The sequence below is a fragment of the Blastomyces gilchristii genome (genome assembly GCF_000003855.2).
Source record: "Blastomyces gilchristii SLH14081 genomic scaffold supercont1.3, whole genome shotgun sequence".
Classification (NCBI taxonomy): Eukaryota; Fungi; Ascomycota; class Eurotiomycetes; order Onygenales; family Ajellomycetaceae; genus Blastomyces; species Blastomyces gilchristii.
Window position 1 is genome coordinate 2689640 of NW_003101680.1, and position 27474 is coordinate 2717113.

The 27474-nt window shown below is 43.2% G+C and overlaps 7 protein-coding genes across 8 annotated transcripts; 3 read left to right on the forward strand and 4 right to left on the reverse strand.

Moving 5' to 3' along the window:
• Nucleotides 1-4661: 4661 nt before the first annotated feature.
• BDBG_02250 (calnexin) lies at nt 4662-7970 on the reverse strand. Its single transcript, XM_002627533.2, has 5 exons — nt 7604-7970; nt 7209-7491; nt 7004-7134; nt 6284-6937; nt 4662-6201 (listed from the first exon to the last, which is right to left on the reverse strand). Exons 1-5 carry the CDS (start codon nt 7733-7735, stop codon nt 5719-5721), a joined length of 1683 nt encoding a protein of 560 aa, XP_002627579.1. The 5' UTR covers nt 7736-7970; the 3' UTR covers nt 4662-5718.
• A 155-nt stretch (nt 7971-8125) lies between these two features.
• On the forward strand, nt 8126-10332 carry BDBG_02251. Of its 2 annotated transcripts, none has more exons than XM_002627534.2 (4): nt 8126-8760; nt 8842-9130; nt 9285-9760; nt 9880-10332. In XM_002627534.2, the coding sequence occupies exons 2-4, from the start codon at nt 8996-8998 to the stop codon at nt 9992-9994; spliced, it is 726 nt and encodes a 241-aa protein (XP_002627580.1). In that variant the 5' UTR covers nt 8126-8760; nt 8842-8995; the 3' UTR covers nt 9995-10332. The 2 variants fall into 2 exon arrangements, with proteins under 2 accessions (XP_002627580.1, XP_031576972.1); XM_031720716.1 differs by having other exon boundaries at nt 8160-8760; nt 9285-9756.
• Nucleotides 10333-10335: 3 nt separating this feature from the next.
• Nucleotides 10336-14016, forward strand: BDBG_02252 (sorting nexin 3). Its single transcript, XM_002627535.2, has 6 exons — nt 10336-10603; nt 10681-10731; nt 10811-11304; nt 11381-11761; nt 11861-12463; nt 12548-14016. The coding sequence occupies exons 1-6, from the start codon at nt 10570-10572 to the stop codon at nt 12704-12706; spliced, it is 1722 nt and encodes a 573-aa protein (XP_002627581.1). The 5' UTR covers nt 10336-10569; the 3' UTR covers nt 12707-14016.
• BDBG_02253 (mitochondrial 54S ribosomal protein YmL36) lies at nt 12773-14147 on the reverse strand. The gene has a single exon (XM_002627536.2). It carries the CDS (start codon nt 13886-13888, stop codon nt 13307-13309), a length of 582 nt encoding a protein of 193 aa, XP_002627582.1. The 5' UTR covers nt 13889-14147; the 3' UTR covers nt 12773-13306.
• On the forward strand, nt 14095-16017 carry BDBG_02254 (putative oxidoreductase). Its single transcript, XM_002627537.2, has one exon. The coding sequence runs from the start codon at nt 14246-14248 to the stop codon at nt 15371-15373; it is 1128 nt and encodes a 375-aa protein (XP_002627583.1). The 5' UTR covers nt 14095-14245; the 3' UTR covers nt 15374-16017.
• On the reverse strand, nt 15461-22158 carry BDBG_02255 (AcrB protein). Its single transcript, XM_002627538.2, has 3 exons — nt 20712-22158; nt 17921-20660; nt 15461-17854 (listed from the first exon to the last, which is right to left on the reverse strand). Exons 2-3 carry the CDS (start codon nt 19665-19667, stop codon nt 16569-16571), a joined length of 3033 nt encoding a protein of 1010 aa, XP_002627584.1. The 5' UTR covers nt 19668-20660; nt 20712-22158; the 3' UTR covers nt 15461-16568.
• Nucleotides 22159-23193: 1035 nt separating this feature from the next.
• Nucleotides 23194-24605, reverse strand: BDBG_02256 (uncharacterized protein; the record flags this gene model as incomplete). Its single annotated transcript, XM_031720717.1, has 5 exons — nt 23194-23562; nt 23747-23916; nt 23973-24006; nt 24156-24164; nt 24240-24605. The coding sequence occupies 5 exons, from the start codon at nt 24603-24605 to the stop codon at nt 23194-23196; spliced, it is 948 nt and encodes a 315-aa protein (XP_031576973.1).
• Nucleotides 24606-27474: the final 2869 nt, after the last annotated feature.

Below are 27474 nucleotides of genomic sequence, written 5' to 3' on the forward strand. Positions count from 1 at the left end.
TGATAAAGAGTTCAAACCGTCAGAAATGAATATTTTTCAGATATTAAAAGAGTTAAAACAGACTGCTAGAATAAATTTCTTAAAGAAGTATAAGAGAAGAAAGTTTTTAAAGCTTTTAACTATACTAAAACAAGAAGTGTAGCAAAACTTCCAGTCTTAGAATATGAGTTTCAGAATGAATCATATACAGCAAACTCTTTTAAGGAAAAATGTCAAGCTTTTATGAGAATTCTCTTTCAGAACTCATCAGATTCAGATTCAGATTCAGAGAAAGAGAATATATCACTTCTCAACTACATTGATGAAAATGACTGAGAATGGCCTGATCTTACACAAGATGAATTAGAGTCAGCTATCTTCTCAAGTTCTGTTAAAACTGCTGCAGATCCTGATTCAATTAATCACTTGATTATTTAAAATATATATTCCTACTTAAAGAATGAATATTTTGAGCTCTTTTTCAATCTCTTGAAAAATGAATATTATTCTGAATGCTGGAGAGAAGCCACTGAAGTGATTCTTATAAAACCTAATAGAAAAACTTCAATTCCTAAGTTATATAGAGTAATATCTCTATTGAACTGCCTAGAAAAGGTTTTAGAAAAGATAATGACTACTTAACTATCTTTTATAAGCTCTATAGATGATTCTCTTTTATTCAGTGAACAAATGAGAGATAGAAAACAGTGTTCTGCAATTAACACTGTTCTCTCAGTTGTTCATGATATTTAAATAGCAAAGTATGAGAGTCTGGTCTCAACTGCAGTTTTTATTGATATAAAAGAAGCATTTAATCATGTTTCAAAGTCAAAGTTAATTCAGATATTGAAGATATTAAAACTGTCACTTTCTCTAATAAAATAAGTTAACTGTTTTATATCTAAAAGAATTATACAACTCTTCTTTGATGGAATGAAATAAGACAAGACTGAGATAAAAATAGAAGTATCATAGAGATCTTCAATCTCACTTATTTTATTTACAATATACACTGTATATCTATTCAAAAATAGAAATATGAGAATAGTGTTATCTCTGAGTTATATGAATGATATTGATCTAATCTACAGCTCAAAAACTATCAAAGAGAATTTGAAAGTAATTAAAGAAGCTGTAAAGAAAATCTTTGTTAGAACAGATATCAATCAAATTCAATTTAATATGAATAAAACTGAGTTAATTTATTTCTTTTCTAGATTTAATAAGAAAGAACTATCTCTAACTCTTTTAAATAGAGAGATTAAACCCAGTGTAAATATCAAATAATTAGAAGTATAATTAAACTCCAAGTTGAATTTTAAATATTATATTTAACAAAGAACTGTCAAGGCAGAAAGACTATTGAACAACATAATCAGACTATTAAATACAGAGAGAAGTCTATTCTTCCAGACTATGAGACAGTTATATATAGCCTGTATTACATCAGTAGCTGATTATGAAGTTCAAGTTTGATGAAATAATCAAGAGAATTTCACTAAACTCTTTCAAAGTCTGTAAAACAGAGTCTTGAGAAGAATTCTGAGAGCATTCAAATCATCTTCTATTAAAGCAATGAAAATTGAAGCTTCAATTTCTCCTTCTACTATTAGATTGAAAAGGCTGTATGAACTATGCTCTGAGAGTTGTAAAGATGAGCTTAAATTATATAATCAGAGAAAGAGTCTCTTCTTCATTTTCATTAATTAACTCTAGAAATGAACTGGATTGAAATAGATTTCTTGATTGAAATGAACATAATTCTTCAAAGAAAATGCCTTCTCAACTGTACAGACTATACTCTCTGATTAAAAATTAATTTTCTTCTTTAAATATTGAAAAAGTTGATTATGAGAAGTTATCTCTCTGAAGAGAAAAGCTTGAATCTCTTATAAACTTATAAATAAGTGAACTATTAAAAGAGAAAGAATATGAACAGCATTTGAAGAGAAGTTCTACAATCAATATAAAAGACTCTATTCTGATTTATTCAGATGACTTAAAAAATGAGAACTTGAATAGATTAGATACAGGCATTGCTTATACTGAAGATAATATTAATTTTATCTTAGATTTCTGGAATCTGAGCTCTGAATGTGAAGTCTTTGATGCTGAACTATTTGTAATAGTGAAAGCTTTCAAACTCATTGAAATAAAATCTTATAAAAGAGGAAATTATTTGAAAGAGATATGAATATTCTCTGATAGTCAAGCTGCTTTAAAAAGACTTAGAAATAGTCAGATTTATAATGATCAAATGAATCTTAAACTGATCTTAAACTCTGTTTTAAAAATTCAAAAGAGAAGAATATCAAAGCTGATAATTCATCTGCACTGAGTTTCTGCTCATATGAATATTCATGATAATGAATTGGCTGATTCAGCTGTAAAAAAGGATGTAGAATTAAGTAGATCTATTCAAAAAATTATGTCCTGGTCTTTTATAAAGAGAAAAATAAAAGAATCTTGTTTAGATAAGTGAAATAAAAGCTGGCAGAAACAAAAGAAGAGTATACATTATTCAAGATTTGAAACAAAACCTAAGTGAAAATCTTGTTCAATTAAATATAAAAAGAAAATATTCTCATCTATAATACAGCTGAAACTAGAATATGACTATTTTAAATCTTATATACAAAGATTTGATGATAGATTTGACTCAATAGAATGCTCATTCTGCAATACAAATGAGAATTCTGAGTATATTGTAATACACTGTGCATTATACAATAGTCTCAGAGCCAGATTAAAAGAGAAGTATGATCTAAATCAATTAAATATGAGATTCTTATTTTCAACTGAGACAGGAATTAAATACTTAATAGACTTTCTATCAGAAACTCAAGCAGCTATAAGAAAATGGCTAAATTCAGAATTATCTGAATATGAAGAGGAGAAAATCAATCAGATATAGTCTGTTAAAACAGCTATACACTCTCTTTTAATAATTTGTTTTGTTATAGTCTCTCTTTACTTTATCTTTTTCTTTATCTTTTTCTTTCAATTTCTTTCTATCTATCTATTTAATGTGTCTATCTTTGAGACTGTGTTCTTTTTCTCTTTTCTTTTGTCATGATATTGTCAAATGATTTCAAAGTATCAAAAGATGTTAAAACACTGCAATTTGTAAACAGTTTTTGTATTCTGAGCTGGAATTTTCTGATTTTGTATATCTGAAATTGATGAATGTATAATAGTTAACTTTACAGACATAGAAAAAACCCTGAGAACTAAAGTTCTCAGGTAGATGTCATAGTCTCTGACTACATACATCTATAATTGAAGAATAATAATAATAATAATAATATATAATCAGAGATTTATAATATCTTCTATATAAACTTACTCTGCTATGCTATCACTGATTCATTCTCTTCTCAACTGATTTCTGACTGACAGCTGCCAGGAATCATAGAAGAAGATAATAAACTTAAATAAGAGATTGAAGATATTCTTGATAAGAGACTCTGCAGCTGTGACTGATAATATCTTATAAAATGAGTTAATTATAATTATCTGATCTGAACTCTGAGTTCTGCACTATCTGAGACTGCAGCTCTTGACTAATGAAAACTATGTATAATCAGAGAAGAGAGAGACTAATGTAATAAGCTGCACTTAATTATTATATAGACTATTTCTTTACAGTTTATAGATTTCACTGAAAGCTCTGATTCTCAGTCATTCTTAATTACTGATTCTCAGCTGAAAAACTCATAAAATTTCTATTCTTCTGCTCTGAAGCTTCACTGTGTATATACTGTGTATATGTATAAATATTCACTCTGATTACTGATTCTTACACTTTCTCTTTCTTTTTCTTCTTTAATATTTTTCACTTTGTTATATAAGATTTATATATTATACTGATCTATTCGGCGTAGGCCTCTTACAAGTAGAGAGATATTCAAATAAATAAATTTAATAAATTATATATAATATTATATTTTAATATTTTTTATATGAAAAAGTTGATTTTTTTAAAATAAAGAGAGAAATATATAATATAATATAACTTCTTCAATAATAAATAGAAGATTAACTTAATTGTTTTTCAAAATATTTAAATACTCAGCTCTGCTCTTCAGTTTATACAGCTTAGATTAATTTTCAAATCTTCAATTTTCTTTTTTTTTTCATTTTTTTTTTTTTTTTCATTCTGCTCTTTTCAAACATTCTCTACAGTTTTTACATTTCTTATACTCTTCTCTGTGTTCATAGTATATGCTGCTAAATGCTCTGTAATATGATCTCATGTGATGTCATGTGCATCTCTTTGAATTCATGAATGAGATTGAACAGCTGACTCTGCAGTCTGTACAGCTCCGATTAATCTGATAATGGTGATAGAGATGATACAGAGTGAAAGAGAGTAGTAGAGGCAGTAGAGGTGGTGATGGTGATAGAGAGGGTAGAAATGATAAGAGAGGAGTAGAGGTAGAGAGTGAAAGCGATAGAGGGGGCTGCGGGGGGTAGGGGCGGTGGTGGTGGTAGAGGCAGTAGAGAGTGAAAGGGGTGGAAGGGGTGGTAAGAGGGGGGTAGGAGCAGAGGGTGGAAGTGGTAAGAGAAGCTGCGGGGCGGTAGAGGCAGTGATGGTGGTAGAGGGGGTAGAGGGTGGAAGGAGGGGGGAGAGGTAGGGGGTGGAAGTGGGGCTGCGGGGCGGTAGATGTGGTGGTGGTAGAGGGGGTAGAGAGTGAAAGGGGTAGAAGAGGTGGTAAGTGGGGGGGTAGGGGCAGAGGGTGGAAGTGGTAGGGGGGGCTGCGCAAGCAGCAAAGCGAGCGTAAGCGAGCATTTGATGCTTGTAATAACTCAGTAATAATGCGATCAATCTTGAAACCCGCTGTTTGCTGAGCAACGGGATGCAAATGAATTAAATATTCCACATACACAACACATAAAAAGAAAACGCGAGAGTCTTTTATTATTCCATTTCCATTCCATTGCAAACCCGGGACCGAGATTAGTTTTGAAAGGGACTTGTATCAGCTAGTTATCTTAATCGGGCAGTAAGAGACAAGACAAGAATGATGAAAAAATATATAAGGAAAAAAAAAAAAGTGAAAAAAGTTCAGAGAAGAAATAACTATGATATGTGGAAGAGTGAAAATGCAGTTCATTATTACACAGGAAAAGAAAAATAAGACGTCTCCCGCAGAACAATAAATATAAGATGTTTTACATGTTTTGAACCTTTAGCAAAAAAAATAAATAAATAAATAAAAAGGCCAGAAAGGGACAGGACGAAGATGTAGGCAGAAGAAAAGAACTAGCATAACAGCAAAACGAAAGACCCGACAGTGTATCCCGCTTTCTTTCTTTAAAAAAAAAAAAGAAGAGCAATGAGAGAACTCCAGCTATGTTAGAAGTAAAAACTCAGGCTTCAAGTGTTTTGTGCTTCTTTTTTTCAGGAGTTTATCATACACTTTCAACCTTCCAGCTCCATGTTTTGGCGTGGGTGGATTATATTATTTTCAATTTGTTTTGTTCATTTTTGTGATTTTCAGCTTTTTCTTTCTTCTCTTTCATTCTCTGCAAATGTTACCCGTTGGCTTGGTTGGTAGTATGCAGTAATCAACCCACAAATCCTCAGGGTAGGGGGTGTAGTCCCGTGCCTGTTCCAATCCTTCCATCTCATTTTCCCACCCTCTCATCATCACCCTCACCCTCCCTCAGCCCTCAGGCGGGTATCTCAAAATTATAAGAAAGGGAAAAAAAACATGAATAATCAACCCCTGGAACTTACTCGCCAGCCTTGCCAGACCGCTTCTTAGCTTCTCCCTTCACATTATCCGCCGCAGTGCTAACAGCCTCTGCGGTCTTCTCCTTACCCTTTTCAGCCTGCTTTTTGGCAGCCGGGGCCGAGCTGGGGCTGCCAAGGCCAACAGCACCAACAATGATGAGGACGAGAGTGACAAGGAGAGCCCCCAGACCACCGGCAACCTCTGGAACAGCCTTAACGGCCGCGACCGGGTTCTCGAGCGCGAGGGAGATGAAGAGCTCAATCTTCCCGCGGATGTACTTGACAGGGGCTTCTTTGAACGAGAGGGTTCCTTCCTTCTTCTCCTCATCCTTGGGCCGGGCGGCTTCCTCTTCCGCAACCTCGACCGGATGCTTGAGGTCCCAGGTCTCGGCCTTCAGCTTCTCGGCGTCCTCGACGGAGTGGCCAATGTAGATGTTGTCGAAGAGGATGTCGTTTTGCATGGTCCAGATCTCAAAACCAATCTAGTAGTGTGCTCGTTAGTTTACGTCATTCTGGTTTTCAATTGAGGATATAAAGCTCGAGGGTGACGTTAACAAAACTTACAGCGCCCATGGGTTCAAAGTTGGAGGGGGTTTTGTCTTCGAAATAGTTGGGGTTGGCGATTTTGCGGGGAGCCCATGGTCCCTTGTAGGCAGGGTTGTCGATCATAGGAGCGGTCCATTTGCCCTTGTATTCTGGGTTCTTCTTCATCGGGGGCTCCCACATACCACAGCCAGATACTTCGCTGCACTTGGGATTGGGAATGGTAGGTGGGATCCAGTCTCCGTCCTCCTCATCATCCCAATCCTCGGGCTTCTGAGCCTCTGGGTCAGGGATGCTAGTAGGCTCATCGACCAACCAGTCCTCGGGCTGGGTCGCATCGGTGTCAACAATTTCATAAGGGGCATCCTCATCCCAGTCTTCGGGCTTGGTTGCTTCGGGATCAGGGATGTGAGCTTCGTCAACCCAATCCTCCGGCTTCTTATCTTCGGGGTCATCAATTTCCTTCTCAGGGTTGACGGCCGGGCTGAAATCTTCAAGCAAGGTGCCGTTCTTAACAGCGGCACCATCAATCCGGATCTGGAATGATTGGTCTGGATTGACGATGAGAGTATAAAGAGTGGACAGCTTGCTTACGCGAACAGCTGGTGGCAGCTTCATATGCTTCTCTTCATACTCGCCAGTCTTGGGGTTCTTGTGTTTGAAGATGAAATGGACCTATATATCAGACTATATCAGTACGCTGTACTTTTGATTATAATTGAAGTTGAAGAATTAACAAACCTTGTTGGTAACCCCGCACTTGTCGGGTCCGAACATGATCACGTATGGAGAGGTGTTCGAGAATTCCTCCGCGTGCAGCTTCTTATTGTCCTGAAGAAGCTTCATGTATGCACCACCGCAATTCAGAGAGTCTGCCCGATGTCAGCCGATGATCAACAGCCCGGACAAATAGAAGACAAAAGCACAATCCGTTTCCTGTACTTACTCTGAAGTTTGACTTCATATTGAACCACCAGGGTCTTGCCCTTGTTGTCAATCTTCTTGGGGAACTTGGCGGAAATCGCGTGGTGGGCGGCGGGATTCTTCACCACGAGACCCTTGTCGCCAACCATGCCATTGAAGACATGTGGCTCCTCAACAGCCCAGGTTCCGACATAGGCCCAGTCCTCCTCTGATTTCGAATCCTCCTTCTTGGCATGAGAGGGCGTCCACCGGGTCTCCCAGCCATCGGTGAATTGCTCGAGGAATGGAGCTTTGAGGGTGGTGGGCTGAAATGGATAGCATCTATTTTAGCATTCTTTTGGACTTTGTTTAACAGCCCCGAGGATGGGAGCTTAGATAGAGCTGATGGGTAAGGAAGGGGAAATTGCAGTGACTTACAGTAAATGTAGGCTTCTCAATCACAGATGAGGTAGAAGTGGCATCCTCCTTGACCTCGTCCTCTGCATGGACATTGCCAATGAGAGCTATCGAGGAGAGGATGAGCGACGCCAGGGAAGCGTTGAGACGCATTGTATTGTGACGGACGGGCCTCTCTATGAGGAACAGGAAACAAGATGGTAATCAGCACAAAAAAGGGAACAAGGCGATCAATCCACAGGACACGAAGAGAGGAAGAAACAGACGGGGAAGCAGAAGAAAGGAGAGGAGGGACGTTGGTGATATTCTTATATGGGGCGGACGCTGGAGGAGTTAGTTAATCAAAGGTGGCCTCTTTACAGCCCAGCACCAGCAGGAGCTGTCGTCGTAATGCCTGGTAATGTTGCCGTAGCTTGGCGGAACTTTGGGCGCTGACTAAACAGTCTTACGCTTTGGAAATTGGCCCAATCAGGAATGGTCGGCAGGATTATTCTCGAACATTCCTGGCCCGGGCTGGTATTTGGCGCGTATTTGTCGGTATTCGTCGGCTTGTCTACGAAATATAGTTACTTCCGGTTATATCAATCGCAGTCTTTTATCTAACTATATTTATTTCCCTACAAGTCAATCAACCAACTCATCTCATGCGAGGGTTATACGGAGTATACATATATCCATATCCATATCCATATGCACAATCATATTCAGATTGTCCACGGCGTTGATGCTAGCTATGGTAAGGCTGACTGACCTGCTGAACTTGCTTCATATTTACAGACTTACTCTAGCTGAAGCTACTGATGGAACAGTTTCATTGCAAAAAGGTCTTGGAGCATTGTATATCCAGTCTAGAATACTTCTATCTCTGCCTAGATTCCTCTCCAGAACGACTGGGCAGTTCGGTCCGGTGCATTCCCGCGCCAATAAGGCCAGCCGACTATTGAACTAACATCCTTGCTTTGAATTGAGTTAGAACATTTTGACACAAAGCTATACGCTGCTACTTTCTTAGCCAGGGGGATGATTTCAAGAGCAAAATGCTAAGATAGCTCTCTAAAGAATGTATCCGCATGTGTCGATTGATAGAGAGGAAACGAGGGGAGGTATATCAGTCCGGAAGTCCCTTGTTCTACGATGACGATGATATGAAATGAACGGATGTTCAATCGCATCCTCCGGTGTGTGCATAACAGTATTTTCTCTCAAGTTTGAGCATTTGCGATGCACTCTGACTTGAGCTGCCAACCCCTCCGCTCCAGCTTTGTCGCGCTAGTTGGGAACGTATTTAAGCTTTGCGCCTAGTCCGCTACAAGGGACTACGACCAGCAAGATCGAACTTCAAACTCAATCAGCGAACTCTTTTTTATTGAATCTACAACGAGTTTCCTACTACCCACCCCCTTCCACGCCAAAATGTCAGCCATCAAGGACGAAAGAAATAATGACCATCTCGTGCAGTCTCACGATCCCGAGCATCCTGCTAATTTAATACCGGCTCTCTGCCGCAATTTCTACGGCCATGGCTGGGTTACTGGGACTGGAGGCGGGGTAAGCTAGATCAAATACCTCAATATATTTATGGCAGTTAATATATATATATATATATATATATATATATCCAACACCTTCTGTCATTTCTATAAAAACAGGCCCCTTTGAATACTAACCAAAGGATAATTTTATTCTCCATACATAAATATAGGCATCCATCAAGCGAGATAACCACATCTTCATAGCTCCATCCGGCGTCCAGAAAGAATTAATCCAACCCCACAACATCTTTGTTCTGCAATATCCCACCCCAAAATACCCTCCATCAGCGCGCCAATATATCCGCAAACCACTCGAGCTCAAGCCATCTGCCTGCACGCCCCTCTTCTTGGCTGCTTTCGATCGTGGCGCGGGGTGCTGCATCCATACACATTCGCAATGGGCCGTCCTTGTAACCCTTCTCGTCGAGCGTGAGAAGGGGCTGGAGGGTTGTTTTGAGATCAGCAACATTGAGCAAATTAAGGGGATACCAAAAGGCAAGGGGAAAGGCATGATGGGTTTCTTTGACACGCTCAAGATACCCATCATTGAGAATACGGCGTTTGAGGAGGATTTGACATCTAGCCTCGAGGAGGCTATGGAGAAGTACCCGGATACATATGCGGTTCTGGTCCGGAGGCATGGCATGTGAGTTTTCTTTAGTTCATAATATCTGCGCACATATAATTTATCCCTCCCCTTCAAAATATCGAATTTCTTTCTTTAGTTGTCCGACTTGTACTAACAGTGTCGCTTCCTTTTACCAGATATGTCTGGGGAGACGATGTCGCAAAAGCCAAGACGCAGTGCGAGAGCTTGGATTATCTTTTCCAGCTGGCGGTCGAAATGCATAAGCTTGGTTTGCCATGGGTGAAGCCATGACGTGACCTGTGGAAACAGGTTCATAACCTTGGTAAAACACAGCTCCGCACATACAATGACGCGCACGCCCAATATCAGAAGCCCTGATGGATGATTTCACGGCATGTCTTGCTTTACGGAAGAACACCCTTTTGACGATATAGGACCGGTGGAACTTTTCTCTCCCTACCGTGATATCAACTTTCATATCCGGAATGGATGGTTAGCAAGAGGTTGTTTTCAACATGACCCTCTCTGGATCAGACAGGTTTCCGGGTTATAGCAGTATTAGTTATCATTAATTTTAGAGCATAGAGACGATATCTAAATTCCAATATCAGTTTCTGCTTTCTAGTTGGTTTCTTTAGAAAATATATTACGCGACTTGTAATTTTGGTATTCTGTACAGCGGCGGCTGGTACCGTACGGAATAAACATCAGCATCGTCCGACTCTCGCCCCAAGACAGCTGCAAGACAAGCTGCAATCTATCCCACCACAACCTCCATCACCAACAACTAGTATATCGCTGGTTTCTTTATTAGTTGACTGGATCACAATTAATTCTCACAGCAAAGGGCAATATACCCCTGAAACATGGATTTAGTAGGGGGCGACTCGCCCTGGGGTGGTAAGCTAGGCATCATCGCTCTCTCCCCTCACAGATTACATACAGTCAGTACATCTAACAATTGTTGCCTCTCGCAGACGTTCCGTCCCAGTCCACACCTACCGAAAGGCAAGAATCTTCTGCCACTGGTACGCAACCTGTGTCCCTCTAATGACCTGCAGAATAGATCAAACTTGAACTCTTGTTGACCCCAATGGTTGCGCATAGCAAACGAGACCGAGCAACGCCCCCTCTCAACCTTAACAGCCCCCCGATCTCCGCTAGGCAGAGGACCGCGCACCCCTCGCAAAATCAGCGCACAGGCAACGAGGCTGGAAGCCGTCGACGACTCTCTCGATCCGCTTGGCCCGTTGGGCGACAAGTCCTTCCCTTCCATCCCGTCATACCCGGACCAAGCCCCGACCCCTCCCCGAAAAGAACCTTTCGCGAGCAGAAATGTCCGTCCGGCCTCATCTACATCCCAGTCGTCCGCTGGCGGGTTGATGGACTCTGTGGACTTGGACGATGAGGGCCAGCCTGCGCGTGCGAGAATGAAGGGCCCTCCGCCTGTCCACTCCCCTATTGATGCCCCGAAGCGCCAGACGCAGCCAAGTATTCCTGTCGAACAGGCTGCGAAACCGTCGTTTGAGATTACAGTTGGAGATCCGCACAAAGTTGGGGATATTACAAGCAGTCACATTGTATATCAAGTTAGGACGAAGGTCCGTACCTTCTCTTTCTGATGTTTACGAAAGGCATTTCTCCTGTATCTTAGCTGACAGCGATTTGTTCCCGCAGACTACGTCTAAAGCGTATCGGCAACCCGAATTCACAGTTAGCCGGCGGTATCGAGATTTCCTATGGCTATATAACTCGTTGCACAGTAATAACCCTGGGGTCGTGGTTCCCCCACCTCCGGAAAAGCAGGCTGTGGGCCGTTTTGATACAAACTTTGTTGAATCGCGAAGAGCCGCATTAGAGCGTATGCTCAACAAAATTGCCGCGCATCATATACTACAGCACGATGGAGACCTGAAAATCTTCCTGGAGAGCGATACTTTCAACCTGGATGTGAAGAACAAAGAGAACCGCGAACCAGATATCGGCCAAAGTAAAGGCATGTTCAGCTCATTAGGCATATCTGTTGGCGGGCCGGGCAAGTTTGTTGAACATGATGATGTGCGTGAATTCCCCTAGGATGATAATATGGGAGAGTGTTTTTTTTTTTTTTTTTTCTTTGTGTGCGTGTTGTATAGTTTGGTTACTAAATCTCCACAGTGGTTTCACGATCGCAAAATATACCTTGATGCCCTGGAGAATCAGCTGAAAGGGTTATTAAGAGCCATCGACACTGTGGTTGCGCAACGAAAGGGCCTTGCGGAGGCTGCGAATGACTTCTCAGCATCGCTTCATTCCCTCGCGACTGTCGAACTTTCTCCAACGCTCTCAGAACCGCTCGAGGGACTATCAGATCTACAGCTAAGAATAAAGGAACTCTACGAACGCCAGGCCCAACAGGATATTCTGACGCTAGGAATTACGATTGACGAATATATCCGCCTAATCGGAAGTGTCAAGATGGCATTCTCTCAACGGCAAAAATCTTTCCACAATTGGCACGCGGCTGAATCGGAACTTCAAAAGAGGAAAAACTCCCAGGACAAACTCCTCAGACAGGGCAAGTCCCAGCAGGATAGGCTGAACCAGGCTGCCGCAGACGTGGCTGATGCGGAGCGGAAGGTACATCAGACCCGTCTTTTGTTTGAAGACATGGGTAGAATTATGCGGAATGAGCTAGAGAAATTTGAGAAGGAGAAGGTGGAGGACTTTAAATCTGGCGTCGAAACGTTTTTGGAGAGTGCTGTTGAGGCTCAGAAGGAGGTTAGTTTCCGCCGCCAATTTACTCACCAGCTCGCGTCCTCCACGGACCTCATGACAAAATCACTGACTTGTGTCATCTCGTAGTTGATTGAACTTTGGGAGACATTCCTCCTACAACTTGATGCTGACGACGATACAAACCCTTATTACAACAAACTTGAACCCGCAACGTCGGAGGCTGTGACAGGTGCTTCCGATGGCGGACATGATGTAGAGCCTACTACCACAGAACAGGAGGCATGATTATCAGGGTATTTTCGTTTCCGTTACTCGTTTCTTCCTTGCTTCCTCTATCTCCTACTTGTGCGCAACAACTGTATAGCAGAGAGTAAATTTGATGATGACATTCCGAAGATTTGTTCCTTTGTGAGTTACATAATTTATGCCGTCGAAATTATCGAACCGTCTTGTCTGGCCATAGTTTACGTCTGCTAGGATCATATATTTCATTTCGGTGATATATTTCGTACTTTGACCTTGGAATGCTTGGAATGGCCATCAGGCTTCATTGAGTCGCTCGACATGGGTATATTCGAATAATGAGCCCTCACGCCTAACTTAAGATGCATTATGCAGGCCTGGTCCTATCTTCCACGATAGCTGTCCTAGAATCTAGAGAAGATATCACTACATCGATCTGTTAATATCACATTCACAGTAATTCACACTACACTATACAGAACATACAAGAAGAGGGAAAAGTTTCTCAACCAGGAAAAAAACAAAATACTCCATACATATTCATACAATCCCATATATAAAATAATAAAAAAAAAAAAAAAAGCAAGTCTTAGCACAGAAACATAGGTAAACAATTAAAGAAGAAGAGGAGCCTAGATCCCCTTATTTCTTCTTCCCCTTCCCTTTCCCCTTCTCCGGCTGAGCCTCCTGACTCCCCTCCGTCTGACCAAACGAGCTAATCAAATCCAACAAATTATCCTCTTCCTCATCCTCCTCAAACTCAAACTCCACAGCCGTATCCTCAGCCTGCTTCGCATCAACCCCAGCCTGTCCTGCCGCAGCAGTCGTAGTAGTGGTAGCAGGAGTAGCAGACGCAGCAGCAGCAGAAGAAGCTCCTTCCGCGGCCGCCGTACCCGTCGCATCCCAACTCCGACCAAACTTGCTTCTAAACGCCGCTAGCCGCCCTGCCTCATCCTCCTCGACGTTTCGCAGCTTCTCGCTGGACGGGTTCCACAGTGGTGCGTTGCGCGTGTCGCGTGTTGAGCGGTAGACGGCAATGGGGGAAGTGGTGCGGTGGGTGAAGGTGCTGCCGTCCGAGAGGGTTATGAGCTGGGTGAAGGTGTATGGGCGCTTGGGCCGTCTGAGGAGTGTTGCATGTCTGCATTGTGTGTAGATGAAGGTGGTTCTGGTGGGATTGGAGAGGGCGGTGGTGGATGTCCGGCGGATGGGGAGGTGGAGGGACATTCTTCTCTTGCTTGATGACTTTAGCGTATTGGGGGGTTATTGGAGGGACGGTATCGATTTTGAACTAGGTATTCGGGCGTTTAATTGAATTAATTGCGCCCGGAAGAGTTGGGATTGTTAAAAGAGTGACCGTGGTGGTGTCTTCCATATTGAAGAATAATTAATTTTTTGATATCGTCGCTTACCTAAGCGACTTTTTTCCAAGATTTTGATTTCATTTTCTATCTACTATCAAGGTTGACTAACGGGAAGATGCAATTGTCTCTCTCTTCTTAAAACTGTGGACATATGCTTCATCACTTTAAAAGATGAATGGCTGCAGGAAAGGTATCTTCTGGACCTTAATCATTCAGGAAGATGTTGCCGGGCGGCTGTTTCTCGAGCCTCCGCAGCACTCAGGGAACCAGGGCGTTCTTCTACTTGCACCATAACGTCAAGCGGCCGCATCTACATCCACATCATGGATACCTGGCCTCCTCCCCTACAAGGGGCGATTACCCTCGTTTCTACGGGCTACTTCGAACCATCCTATCCAAGCATGCCTCAAGTATTACGGATTCAATCCGCCCAGTTTTACCCGGTCGCATCCCGCGAGCCACCTCTCCGCAGAGCACGAACAATTCATCGGATACAATCGTGCGACGCACAGATTACTACACTTCCCAAACAAATGCTGCTGAAAACGTAGTAATCGTGGACGAGGATACCTGTGAACCTCCAGAGGCCACAACGCGAACACAGCGTGAAGCAACTAGTGCCCCCGAAAACCAAATCGGCGACCAAGTGCGCCTGCTCATGCGCCGTGTCCCGCACCCCGTCGCAATAATCACATCCACCGACCCGAAAGCGCCCACAGCACAGACTGCCTTTCGGGGCATGACAGTCTCCTCCTTCAACACAGTAACGCTCTATCCGGAAAGCATCGTCTCATTCAATGTGAAACTCCCCTCCGAAACGTTCAACGCCATCCACGCTTCGTCCCGTTTCCTCGTCCACCTGCTGGCGCCCACGGATGCAACTGCGCGGCTGGCCAGGGACTTCTCCCGAGGAAATGCAAATGTCATGCTTGCTGATGAGAGGGAACGGTTTTTCAAATTTGTCCCGATGAGCGGGGGCCATGATGGTGGGTGGGCGCGGTCATCGATTACGAAGGGGGAACCGCCCCGTCTTGCTCTGATAGGCCATGCAGCGGAGATGGGCGGCAAATCCTCCTTTACCACGGAAAAGGCACGAGCAGATGCAAGCGGTATCACTACACCTATCACGAGTACAGATTATTTCCCATTCATCTTCGAATGCCAATATCTCCCGCGGAGCGTCAAAGTAGGAAACCACGTCATTATACTGGGGCGGGTAGTGAACATCATTCGCCAAGAGGCAGCTGGTGCATCCGATCCTGTAGAGGCACATAGTCCGGAGCATTTATGCTTGACCTACGCTGATACGCGGTTCTGGAAAATTGGAGAGAATATCTCGGTGGGCTGAGATTGGGGGGTCAGTTTTGGGGAATTGGCGTCCTTTATACAACACAATATAATACATATCACTAACTGCTGCTTTAATAAATATGGGGTAGAAACGGAGGTTCACATTGAGCTGCGTGCTTTCTAGGTGTTTGTTGTAGATGGATTTTTTGATATATGTATACATATATCCGTCAGGCGTTTACTCTAGTGATTATTTTCACTCTCCTTCGCTTCACTCATCCCAATAGAATAAATAAAATTTTATACTAAAGTACTCCTCCCATTCAGGGACTCTACATGCTTACGTTGAAGGATCGAACAAGGCCCCAGAGAAAGCATAGACTTTACCTCTTAATATCCCTTTTCGGCGTATGGAAGGAAGCCGTGTGTGGGGTTGGGTGCCTCCATTTAACACATTAGGCAGGGTGTTCTACGAAATCATAATCACGTCATGAGAATGAAAAAAGTGGAAAAAAATGCAGAATACGAAAGAAAGGAAGGAGGAATGAAAGGAAAGGAAAAAGTAAAGCCATACAACTGAACGATGGAATGATGGGTTTAAATATATTCGCTCAAGATGTCTGATGCCTAAATAGTTCTTTGTGGGATTCAAAAAAAGGATTTTGTGCGCAGAAAACTCTTTTAATTTTACCTACTCTTGTCCTGATTGCTGGTTGGCAGTCGTTCTCCCTTCCCGCATTGTCTAATGGCCAAGAAGGGCAAAGAGAGTTGTGCAAGCTTTCGATAGGGGAATTCCTCTTCGTTTTCTCGTCTCCTCCTCCTTCCCCCTTCCCGGGTACGTACTCCTAAGTTCCAAGCTGTACATTAAGTTGTACATTTTGTCCAACCACACGCCAAAATCCGAGGGAAAAAGTTTTATAAACATGTATGTCCGTAAGACTTTTCGAAAGTATAATGTACGCTGTAACTAAGCATTTCCGCCACATACAGTGAGAAACTGAGTTGACAGTGCTGAGCGGTTGGTCCCTGGATGCACGATAGGGGTAGTAATAATATTGGAAAGGGCTAAAGTATGCTGAAGTCATGCATGAGAATTTTGAGGTCTATCGAACGTAGCACCGCTAGTTTCTCTCCGGTATCTAGAACGCAAGCCAAAGGTTGGACGGGTTAAGCAGGCACGTGGAGGTAGATGTAGCAGGACAACAATGCAATATCGAAAAGGACCGAAATGATGAAAGGACGTTCTACAACTTTTAGCACCAACTCGGTTTCTCTCGACTAGAATGAGGGCTTCCGCTCCCACTGTCAGTGCCGCTACCACTACCGCTAGCGCTGCCTTGGCTACCAGCTCTGGTAAACCGGCGAGCACTTGGCCCAAAATGTGTTGCACGTTTTGGGTTAGTCTCGCACGTAGAATCAGGCGAATCTCGTAGTCGTGTTGGGAGCTGCTCTGCTGGCAAGCTAGCACCAGAGAAATTGGAGAGTGATCGATGGCGGTGCGTGATTAGTTCGGGTCCAAAGAAAGGGTCAGCGGTAGCCAATGGAGAGGAAGGGTATGGTTGTTGCTGCTCCACACTCATCAGATGGGAAGTAGCTACAACGGGCGACATTGAAGTTTGGCGGTCGGTAAATCCCCCGGATTCGTTGACACCAAAGTTGGCGTAGATTGAGCCCGAAAAGGATTTCGTAGTCAAAGGCATTGGAGACATCGTAGATGTGCCAGCTTCATGAGGCGGTGGATTGGTTCCTGGTAGATTGCCTTCCGGAGTGAGGGGCCCTGCACTCATCAGCATTTGTTGTTGTTGCTGCTGCTGGTAGGCCTGCTCTACGGCCGTAGCTTGCTGCCAGAGGTGCCCCGTCCGAATCTGATAATCCTGAATCGAGCGAGTAATGCTTGTTAATTGATCGTTGAAGCTTTCTTCGATACTAGCACGTTCGCGTTCCTTAGCAAGCTGCTCCGCCGCTCTCCGTTCAAGCTCATTGAGACCCTGGTTATTAGCACTTGTAATGCGTTCATGCTGTTCGGTTAGTCGCTGTTGACGCCCTTGGAGTCGCTCCCGCTTCTGGATGGCCGAGGCCAGTTCTGATTTCGCTGAAGCTACACTACGGTTTGCCGTCCTCCTTGCGGCGTCCACTTCCTCCTTGAGTGATTTCACCCGATCCATCTCTTGATCAAAGGCACATTTTCGAGAATTCCACTCTTCTAGTTCCTCTTCCGGGGTAGCTTTTAGATTCCGTAACTGAACATCAATGGCGATAGTAGCTTCTTCGGTCTGCTTAATTGTGCGCTCAAGTTGTAGCAATCTTTGCCTCTGCCGATTTTTATCGGAACCACCGCTGAGACGTGTATTGAAGTTATCAACCTCTTTCTTCAACTTGGAAATAAGTAGCTTGTGATCATTTTTTGACCGCTTGAGCCGTGCACGACGTTCATTCAACTTTGCCTCGGCATTCGCAATGGAATTTTTGATGGTAGTGGTGGGAGAAGAGGGCCGGAGAGATTGCCGTGGCGACGGTGACACATTAATGGCCGAGAGTGCTGCAAGACTATGTCAGTGGTAGTTCTATAAAGAGAATATATGGACTTAGATTGGATTCGTTTTACCTTGGTCTGTGTCGGGGGTGGGCGGAGTTTTCACACTCATGACACAGATAGTTTCATTCGTATCGTTGCGGATGAAGCTGCAAGTGTACGCACAATCTGGCGCCAGCCCGGAAATTTCACCTCTCCAGCAGACAAGCGAGGGTTCGTCTGGGTTCTTACGTACTCTAGAAAGAGTAACAGGAGCCCAGTGAGCACCGTTAACTCTGATATAAAAAGGTTGCCCTCGAACATCCTGATCGCTATTCTCGTATATAGCATCATCTACTTGAGCAAAATCGCTTGCCGCGAACATAATCGAGGAATTATCTACCTGTGTAATCCATATAAAACCATCGTTCAAAGGAAGCCCTTCGACATCGTCCTCAGTGACCGGGTGGTGAGGAGTGGACCATGTTCCATTTCGCGAATGATCATACTCTCGCATAACGGTGACTTTGGTACTGGCCAAAGCAGCCCAAAACGGTTGTCTACTTCTCACTTGATTCGCTTGTCTTCGTCTTCTCTTTGCGCTGGAAAGTCGTTCTCGGTTTTCCTTTAGTAGTGATGGTCCTATGACAGCACCATCAGGGGTTAAAAGAGACGCACCATTCGTAGCAGATTCGAACGCAGATGAATCGACGTGAGTTGGGGAACCGGCAGATGCTTCCGTGTCAGTTCGTCTTCCGGATTTTGACGGTGTGGAAGAGCGGTTTTTGGCCATCGAGCGCCTTGCCATAGCAGTGCCTGCTTGTGCAAGGATATGAACAGCAAGTAGACTTCGCAACCAGCTTGGGGGGGATGGAGGCTCTTTCCGTCGCCATTCTTGAGGAACCAGGTGGGAATATTGAGCGAGCGTATCCGTAGTTATAAGTTTGGCCGACAAAAGGTAACTGATAACAAAGTCCTGAACACCTTTACTCCGAACGACGTGCACGATCAAAACCATCATGACGCAAAAAGCATTGACTCCTTCATTTTTCCCCGAGCTGCCTCCTCCCATCGTGATCGCAACCTGGACCTGAGCGAGATCTATGGCAAAATTCTGCGCCCACGTCCACATAAACAGACCCCAAACCAAGAGACAGAATCCATCCATGGCGATCATAGTTGAAAGTGACGGAGTTCCGGCCGGGCCCTGGAAAATGTCGAAATTCGAGGTCAAAACGTTCGTGGACACACCGGCAGGAGGCATGAAGGTCAAAGATGCAAACAAAAACTGGACAAGGGTCAAGACGATGGGAGGCAATTGTAAGAGAAAGATAAGGATCGCGATAGTGTCGTACATCGGGCATGATTTGAGAATCGCAGAGGCCAAAGAAAACGGGTTTACCGAGCTGTTCGACGATGTCTTCTTCAACGACGAGGCGCCACCGGCTGACTTGTCCACGTTTGTTGAAGTTTGATCCCCAAACACAGTTGCTGGCATGACTCCTCCGTTCGTCGAAGCGAGTGGGAACGAGTGTCCGTTCGACATGGTCGCGCTGACTTGTTCATATCCGTTTGCTTGAGCCCGCCCGTTGGATTCCATCTTGGTTGAGTACGTTATCCCACCTAGTTCGTGATACTTGGCAGGCGTTATTGCTTGAGGTTGACCTGACGGAGTGCCTGAGGCGTGCGAAGAGGGCGCGGGCAACTGTGCACTATTAGGATTGCCATTCAGGTGGCCATTTGACTTTGACTTGGCGAGCTTTTTCCCGGTAACAGCGATGCCGTTCTCATGTCGATTTCCGTGATGAGTCTTCCTGCCCGTGCCTCCTGGTCGTGGCATGGACGAGGGATTCCGATCTGCCAGGTCCAAATCCACTTGGCAGGCGTGGGCCAAGGAACGGACACGCTGGTGAAGAGAGGGATGAGGGAGGGAGAGGAGCAAGTCGCGGAGGGGCTAGAACGAGAGAGACGAGAGATAGAGAAAGTGAAGAAAAACGAGGGCGCTGTCACAACGTCAATCAATGACTGTTCCAGCGAGAAGTTTGACGTGACGGTGACTGTTGCTGCTGGCGGGAGAGAAAAGTGATGCTGTCGGGTAGCGGTTTCAAGAAGTCTGCCTTCTGAGGCGTTGGTGGGTAGCGAGACCTGCCCGTACCGTACGGATACGTTCAGATTACCTGTATATACTTTGACTCCGTAATATGACGGTACCATGGAAGATTCTGTCTGGTTTGGTAATGAGCTTGGCAGCTGCACCTGGCTGGTATTCACGCGCAATATTACGATGTGCGGATTCCTCTGCATGAAGATCAAAATAACACCACGAAATAGCTCCGTACTCCGTACTCTGTACCCCGTACGTACGCTGTATTTGTAACGGCATTTACTTCCAAGCTTCCTGTTGGTGACTAAGCTATTTTTAGTTCTGGTACAGTACAAAACATCTTGATGATAGTAGCAAGCACTTGCACAGGTTTCTTAAGTGCTGACAGAGACATATCGAATAAATGCAATCGGAATTCATCGGGTACGGCCTGGACAGATTCAATGGCATACGCTCCAGCTAGAGATGTAGGCGTTGTTGGACCAGCAGATGCCTCTGCGACATCCTAGGCTCAGTGCTAACACAGATGTGGCTACGCAAATCAGCACTCTCTGTGGGGAAATGCTGCCAAGGCTCACAAGGCCGTGACAAATCCTCGGCCTGGAGCATCCGGGTAATTGGAAATTTTCGAATTCTGCTCCTGTTGATAGGCCAGGAGTGTTGGAGTTTGTGCAGAGAGGAGCTAGGCCTGGCCCCCCAGCGCCTAGTTCACAGATCTCAGTGGCCATCCTTGTTCGAGTCGTTAGCTCAGTCAAGTTAGTGCTGGTGTTTCACACTTACGATGGCCTCCCGATACACGGATACGATCCAAAATACCAAGCCTGCTAAAACCCGTACAGTACGGCACATCATACATCGCCCTACCATAGTGGGGAAAAAAATTCAAGGCTTGAGGTCCGAGCTTGATTGACGGAATTTTGGCAGCTGCTCGGGTAGTCAGGACTCGAGACGAAAGGGACGTGAACGAAATTCAAATGAAGAATATATTTCAGAACTTTCCCTCCTTCAAACAATAAACAAGTCAATCGCGTAGCTGACAACTGGTGTTGTATGGGGAGGCCGTCGTTTCAGCGCTAGCCCCTCCCTCGAAAACGATGTTAAGCATTGCCAGCTGGGCGAGTCAGATCATCCCACTAATACCTTGCTTGTGGGAAAGCGGCCATTGATCAGGACAGACACAGGTCACCCGCACTCCGCCGGCCCGCGCATCGGGTTCTCTAAGTTCGTAAACCCGAGCTAGAAGAAAAGTGCTGTTTGGACGAACAAATACGAGTTTAACTTGAGAAATTGGGAAAGGATGGGCGCTGTATTTGCCCAGTTGGAAAATGAAAGAGTTCATCTCGGCAGCCCTGCTGGTAGTCGAATTTGAATGAATCGGTGCTAAATTTTAGCCCGACACACTTTCTCACGGGTCACTGCATGGCCGTGACTCACAATGGTTGAGAGGTCTTCTCTCCAGTCATGAATGTCCAGGCAAAACTATCTGGCAACCATTAATGGAAATGCAGACCAACAAATTTGTTTTATCGGAGCGTGGGGTGTGCACGGCTGAGTTGGAAGATGGCCATGACTTCATCAAATGAGACGAGAATAATACGGAAAATGGGGTTGCTGATGGCTAAGGGTTCGCAGTCATGGTTCACACAAAGACAGATGAATTGATATTCTCGCACCGTGTCAAATTAACTTTCTCAGGCATGTGGTGGATGAACGTTGCTGCTGGGGCCAACCTCCATGCGGATTGCAGGTTGGATCGCTTTTGGGTGCTTAACCACAATTGATAGTGATTGATGATGATCCCAGCGTTGATATGAATAGCGGGGTTGGAATATCCTTCCTTTTCCCTTTCAGAGGCTCAAGGATGAAAAAGAACGTGTTACTACCGGCAGGAGGGGAAAATTCCTTGTTTCAATCAAAGCCTACTTACACACGACTACAACACTGAATGAGCTGTCTTCAACCGGAAGGGGAAGGCATGCAACAACTCAACGGTAACTAGTTGGATGACTATTTTGCTGTAACAAGGCAACACGGGATTGACATAGGCATGCCTAGGTGGGTAGTTTGCGCTGGCGGGCCAAGCAAGTTCTACGAGCGTGCGGATGTGGGATCCTAGCCGAAGAGCCCGGCCGAAGTCCTTACACCCCTAAGAATAGAGCCACCACTTGCCGTAGCTTGATGTTCAATTTGACATCAGAAAAATCATCAGCAAAAAAGCTAGAAGACGGATAGCTAATCAATCTTCAGCGCTCTGGGTTTATTAGTGCACTACCCCCCACGATACATTCGTTGCTTACAACGCACGGATCAGACGCTGGATATGGCTTCCTGTTGACCGCCTGCAGAAACAACACTGAGAGGAAGAGGGAGCTCCTCCGCAAAGTGCTATGTGATGGACGACCTTGACAAGCTTCAAGATTCCTCCCGTTCGCCACGTTTGGGACCGGAGTCATTTCATCAGCCTGAGTCAAGGGAGTCAGCAGAGAGATGTGTGCCAATTGGACGCGGTTCGAAGCCTTGATATCCTCACATTGGTCAGTAGAGGTTGAGTTCTGGCATATTTCCCTGACTATCCGATAGGACCGATGGGAGAGCTTGTGCCCGTGTTCAACAATCACCAAGCTACATCATACATGTACAGTACATATCCTGATAGTCGGCCGCATCATTACACCTGATCGGGAAATCGGGTACTAGATGACAGCCTCAGGGGAAGACGTGACCATACTGTAACGTATCACTGCGTATTAATATTACGGCCAACCGGTAATACCAAAACCTTCACGCGCCGAGAGTGAGGAACCTTGGAAACAATGGAGCCCGAGTGGGATAGACTTTCCTGATGTCGAAGTGTCAATTTCAATATAATTGTGCCTTGTTGTGCAATGGAGAACCAGATATTACCATTACTGAGAATTTCAAGGATTGGGAAAGAGAGAACTCCACTTGAGGAAGTTTGAATTCAGCAAAGTTTATCATCAAAAAGGAACAAAGACTTAAAATGATTTAAAATTTAAAATGAACAAGTGGAAAGATTCATATAAATTAATGGGGTGAGTTTTGAGAAAGCATCCAAATCAGTCCGTGATGCCTTAATTAAGCCTTGAGTGTTGTGTAACGGGAAACACTGGATAGCAAAAGTGGATATCTCGAAAACTTGCGTGTAACAAAATCATCTTAACATCTTTAAGCACTCACCACCCGGGGACCACTTTCTATATGAATACAATCTATATACCCTTAGACAAATTTGACATATATATCATCCCGAAGAGCCCATATCCTCCACAGCATCTGGCCGATCCCAGCTAGATGTTTCCAGCCCTCTCACTCGATCTTCGATCTCCTTCACCTTCAAACCCCACGTCCGCCTAGATTCTTCCTGCAATTCCCACGTTTTCCGGAACTGGTCCATCATGAACGGCGGCAGCGTCTTTACTTTGCGCCCAAGCTGGTAGTCATATGTGACAATGTCCTCACGACAACGTGCGGCAGGCCGCTGATGTGCCTCGGAAAGTATTAGAACATCTAGCTGGAACGATGAATATGAAGAGGACTCTGGAGAAGAAGGCGCTGGAGGAGGATGTGATAGCTTGTGGTATACGCTTATTTTATCTGGAGCGGTCATAGGCTGCACATTTTGATTTTTTGAAAACGCCAGCCCACTAACGTTAGCAGTCATGTTGTGGTGGCTGTGGCCGTGCAGGTAGTTGCACTGGCTGGTTCTATTCGACTTAGACGAACTGATCGCACAGCATATCCAGGTATATGATACATGTACATCACAGTGTGCGAAATGGCCTCTTGAAACTTACAAATTTATAATCTATCTTGATGCTTTTCAATATCAAACCCACTCCGGTCGAACCAAGAAGGTTGATCCATGCCCTCCTGTTGGCACGATCCACGTGGGTACCAATGTTTCTTGCCCAATTGACCCGTGCGGTCTCCGCATATCTCACGTACGCTACATTATTTACGTGGCCTGAAAATATCGCGGTGGGATTAGACATCCGTTACTTGTGTATATGGGAGCCGAACATGGCGGCTTGGCAGGGGAACGGAGAGCTCTACCCTTATAATTGGCTTATTTCAGCAGGTTGTACAGTTCAAATGAGCTTAGAAAAATGATCGAGAGAGAGTACACAAATGGGGCACATTGTGTATATCAACTGTAGCATATTGCGGTCACGGGGGTAGAAATGGAAGAGAGAGGCTACACACCATGACATCCTGTCAGGTTCGGCGAAGGGCAGAGTAATTAGCCTATCAAGCCAAACTCTAGCAATTGAATGAGCAGTTATATACCATTTCCCCCCACACGACATTGTGGCGGTAGAGGCCCCGCCTCTCTACCCCCGTGAGAAACCCTTCGCTCCCCGCGGTCAACTCCCGCCAATCCCGAGCTAGAACCTGGAGGATCTCCCCCGCCTCGTTAACTTGGTGTGACTTCAGTCCGAACGCAAGGCATTTTCCTAGCCGCCCTTTAATCGTCGATAGCCATCTCGAATCGAATTCACGCGTAACCGGAGCAGATGGAGAGGTGTGAGAAGATTGATGTACGGCAGCACGGGCATTGACTGCAGCAGTGCTCGTAACGGACCGACTGTTTGGGGGTAACAGCCGGAGCTGAAATTGTAATTTTTGCCACGAAACGGGGCGAGGGACAGCCATTGTCTTGTCCAGGGTATCTCTGGGCCGTCTCTAGACAACAGCGTTGTTTAGATAGAACTTACCTCACACAGGACGGCTTTTCCCAAGTTTCTTGTTCTTCTGGTTCAGATCTGAGGTCGGCTTCGGCTTACTTCCCGACTCGTGTGGGATGGTTAATCTGTTGTATTCGGTTGGAAGAGCTAGCTATATTTATATGACATATGAGATCACGTGTAGGCGGAGCAGTCGCTATGGCAACGCCACTGGGGCGGACACTACACCCCTCGCATGGCGATGCGAGGTCTCAAATGCCATAAAAAAGATCAATCATCTCTTACAAATCTAGCTATGCCATCCTTGAATCCATCTAAATCATGCTATCTACATTGAGTTTGAGTAGTATTCTGTCCCTCTTCATCTATAAACCTAGTAAATCAAGGAATTGATAAAATGCAATTGTAGCGGGCTGCGCCCGATCAATCGTATAGACTCCATAGATTCCTACCGAAAGCTCCGATTCTCGGTCGCCGATCCTCGGCTGAGGAACCCACGGAGTTCCGTTCCTATTCTCCCACTCCGAAGCTCCACCTCATACGCGTATAAATATCCACTTCAATTGCTGATTCCCGCACTTTCTCTTTTCCTTCTCTAACATTTTCCACTTTTGTTATATAAGACCTATATCTTAATGCTGATCTATTCAGCGTAGGCTTCTTACACTTGAAAAACATTCATGTAAGAATAAGTGCTCGCAGTTGTTTATTCAGATGTTTGCAGCTTGGCGTGATATGTACTTGTAAGAAATCCCGCTCCTCGCGGATCCTTTACCCCTATTCCTATCTTGTCGCGTAACCAATAGGGTTAGCGGCCCTTGGCTACACACAACTATATAGACTGGAGTTCATGAATACTATTTATAACTCAGCTTGAATACTATTATACATTTAATCTTTACATTTTATCTTTCTATCATGAATAGTTCTAGTAGTTATCAGTACATATCACATTAAGCTGTAAATATCTAAATAATCATCTGTAAGTACTTATTCTTATATTTCAAGCTCTGTCAGTCAGTAATTATTTATTATAACTGAAAGAACTAGAAACTTACATACTTTAATTTCTATAAACTTGTAAGAATAAGTGCTCACAGGCAATTATTCAGGTGTTTATAGCTTGATATAATATATACTATTAACTACTAGAAGTATTCATGATAGAAAGATAAAATATAGAAATTAAATACATAATAGTATTTAAGCTAAGTTATAAATAATATTCATAAACTTCAGTTTATATAGTTATATGTAGTCAAGAGTCACTAACTCTATTAATTATTTCAGAGATAGAAATAGAGATAAAGAATCTGTGAGAAGTGAGATTTCTTACATACTTCTTTCTCTCTAAGACTTTATTTATAAAGTCTTTTACTAAGTGATTTTATAGAATCAGACTTAGTACTGTAGTAATACTTACTAAAAACTCTTCATATCTATAAAAAAACTTTGTGAGGAAAAATTCCTTATTACTATAAAGAGAAAAGAGTCTATTACTCAGTTTCTTATTCTATAAAATTCTTTATAATCTGCAGATCTTTCTCTGACTATTATACAGATTTATCTTAGATCTTTTATATAGAAGAGTTCTGATTAACTTTTAGCTATTTCTATGAAATTCTTATATAATTATTACACAGAGTTATTTTACAGATAAATCACTTTCTATAAAATTACTCTTATTAAAGAGAAGTATTTATAAGTTAATCTTTTACTTATTCTGATAAATTATCATTCTTTAACACTGTAGAATTATGAGGAATTTTTCATTCTTTTATTAACTCTGTAAAATTGTAGAATTAAGATATTCATAGTCTGCAATCACTCTTTATAATTATATAGAAAGATTCAGATCTGTAATTTATAATCACTTTTTATTTATTAAAGTAATGTGATTATTCTGTGAAATCACTTATAGTGTAAATAAATCTCTCTAAAGTAGTATAAATATCTCAGATCTGTCTGTGAAATCTTATCTTCTTTTTTCTTTTTCTATAATAGCTCTTATTCTTATAAACTGTGTGTATCTTTATTCATTTATAAAGTGTTTTCACTTAGATAATAGAGAGAGAGTGTTTCTGACAATATCTGTATATTAATTCAACAACTTCTTAAGAATAAATTTTTTTTTTAATTTCAATATCTTGATAAATAATATCTAACTACTGCTGAGCTTCTTATAAGTGTCTCTGTGACTTCTCTGATCACTTTTTACTGACTGATGAAGTAGAAGTATCATCTCTTATTATAATAAGCTGCGTCTGATTATTATCTAGACTATTTTATTACAATTCATAGATTTTACTGAAAGCTTTGATTCTCAGTCATTCTCAATTGCTGATTCTCAGCTGAAAAACTCACAGAATTTCTATTCTTCTGCTCTGAAGCTTTACTACGTATACTATTATATATATGTATAAATATTCACTCTAATTGCTGATTCTCATACTTTCTCTTTCTTTTTCTTCTTTAATATTTTTCACTTTGTTATATAAGATCTATAAATATTATACTGATCTATTCAGTATAGATCTTTTACGCTTGAAAAACATTTATTATCTTTTTATTAGAAATAATTATTCTTATTCATCATCTTCTCATTAGAAATAATTACTTATTAAGAAGATATCTGAATATGTAATAATGTATAAGATATAGAGAAACAATCAGTTAAGCAGATACTGAGTTTTCAGATAGAAGCTTACTTATCAGTTACTCTGACTCTGTAATAACATCTTATAAAGAGAATATCAGTGAAAGATCTGAGAGTTCTAACACTCTAGATATATAAGATATACATATAATTACACGGCTTTAGATTTCACAGATATCAT

Coding starts and splice junctions, on each gene's coding strand:
- BDBG_02254 (XM_002627537.2), top strand. CDS start 14,246: ATGTTGCCGGGCGGCTGTTTCTCGAGCCTCCGCAGCACTCAGGGAACC.
- BDBG_02253 (XM_002627536.2), bottom strand. CDS start 13,888: ATGTCCCTCCACCTCCCCATCCGCCGGACATCCACCACCGCCCTCTCC.
- BDBG_02250 (XM_002627533.2), bottom strand. CDS start 7,735: ATGCGTCTCAACGCTTCCCTGGCGTCGCTCATCCTCTCCTCGATAGCT. Junction 7,492..7,603: donor TTGAGAAGCCTACATTTACT/GTAAGTCACTGC, acceptor TATCCATTTCAG/CCCACCACCCTCAAAGCTCC. Junction 7,135..7,208: donor ATATGAAGTCAAACTTCAGA/GTAAGTACAGGA, acceptor GACATCGGGCAG/ACTCTCTGAATTGCGGTGGT.
- BDBG_02255 (XM_002627538.2), bottom strand. CDS start 19,667: ATGCCACGACCAGGAGGCACGGGCAGGAAGACTCATCACGGAAATCGA. Junction 17,855..17,920: donor CACCCCCGACACAGACCAAG/GTAAAACGAATC, acceptor ATAGTCTTGCAG/CACTCTCGGCCATTAATGTG.
- BDBG_02252 (XM_002627535.2), top strand. CDS start 10,570: ATGGATTTAGTAGGGGGCGACTCGCCCTGGGGTG. Junction 10,604..10,680: donor GGGCGACTCGCCCTGGGGTG/GTAAGCTAGGCA, acceptor TGCCTCTCGCAG/ACGTTCCGTCCCAGTCCACA. Junction 10,732..10,810: donor GCAAGAATCTTCTGCCACTG/GTACGCAACCTG, acceptor GGTTGCGCATAG/CAAACGAGACCGAGCAACGC.
- BDBG_02251 (XM_002627534.2), top strand. CDS start 8,996: ATGTCAGCCATCAAGGACGAAAGAAATAATGACCATCTCGTGCAGTCT. Junction 9,131..9,284: donor TTACTGGGACTGGAGGCGGG/GTAAGCTAGATC, acceptor ACATAAATATAG/GCATCCATCAAGCGAGATAA. Junction 9,761..9,879: donor CTGGTCCGGAGGCATGGCAT/GTGAGTTTTCTT, acceptor TCCTTTTACCAG/ATATGTCTGGGGAGACGATG.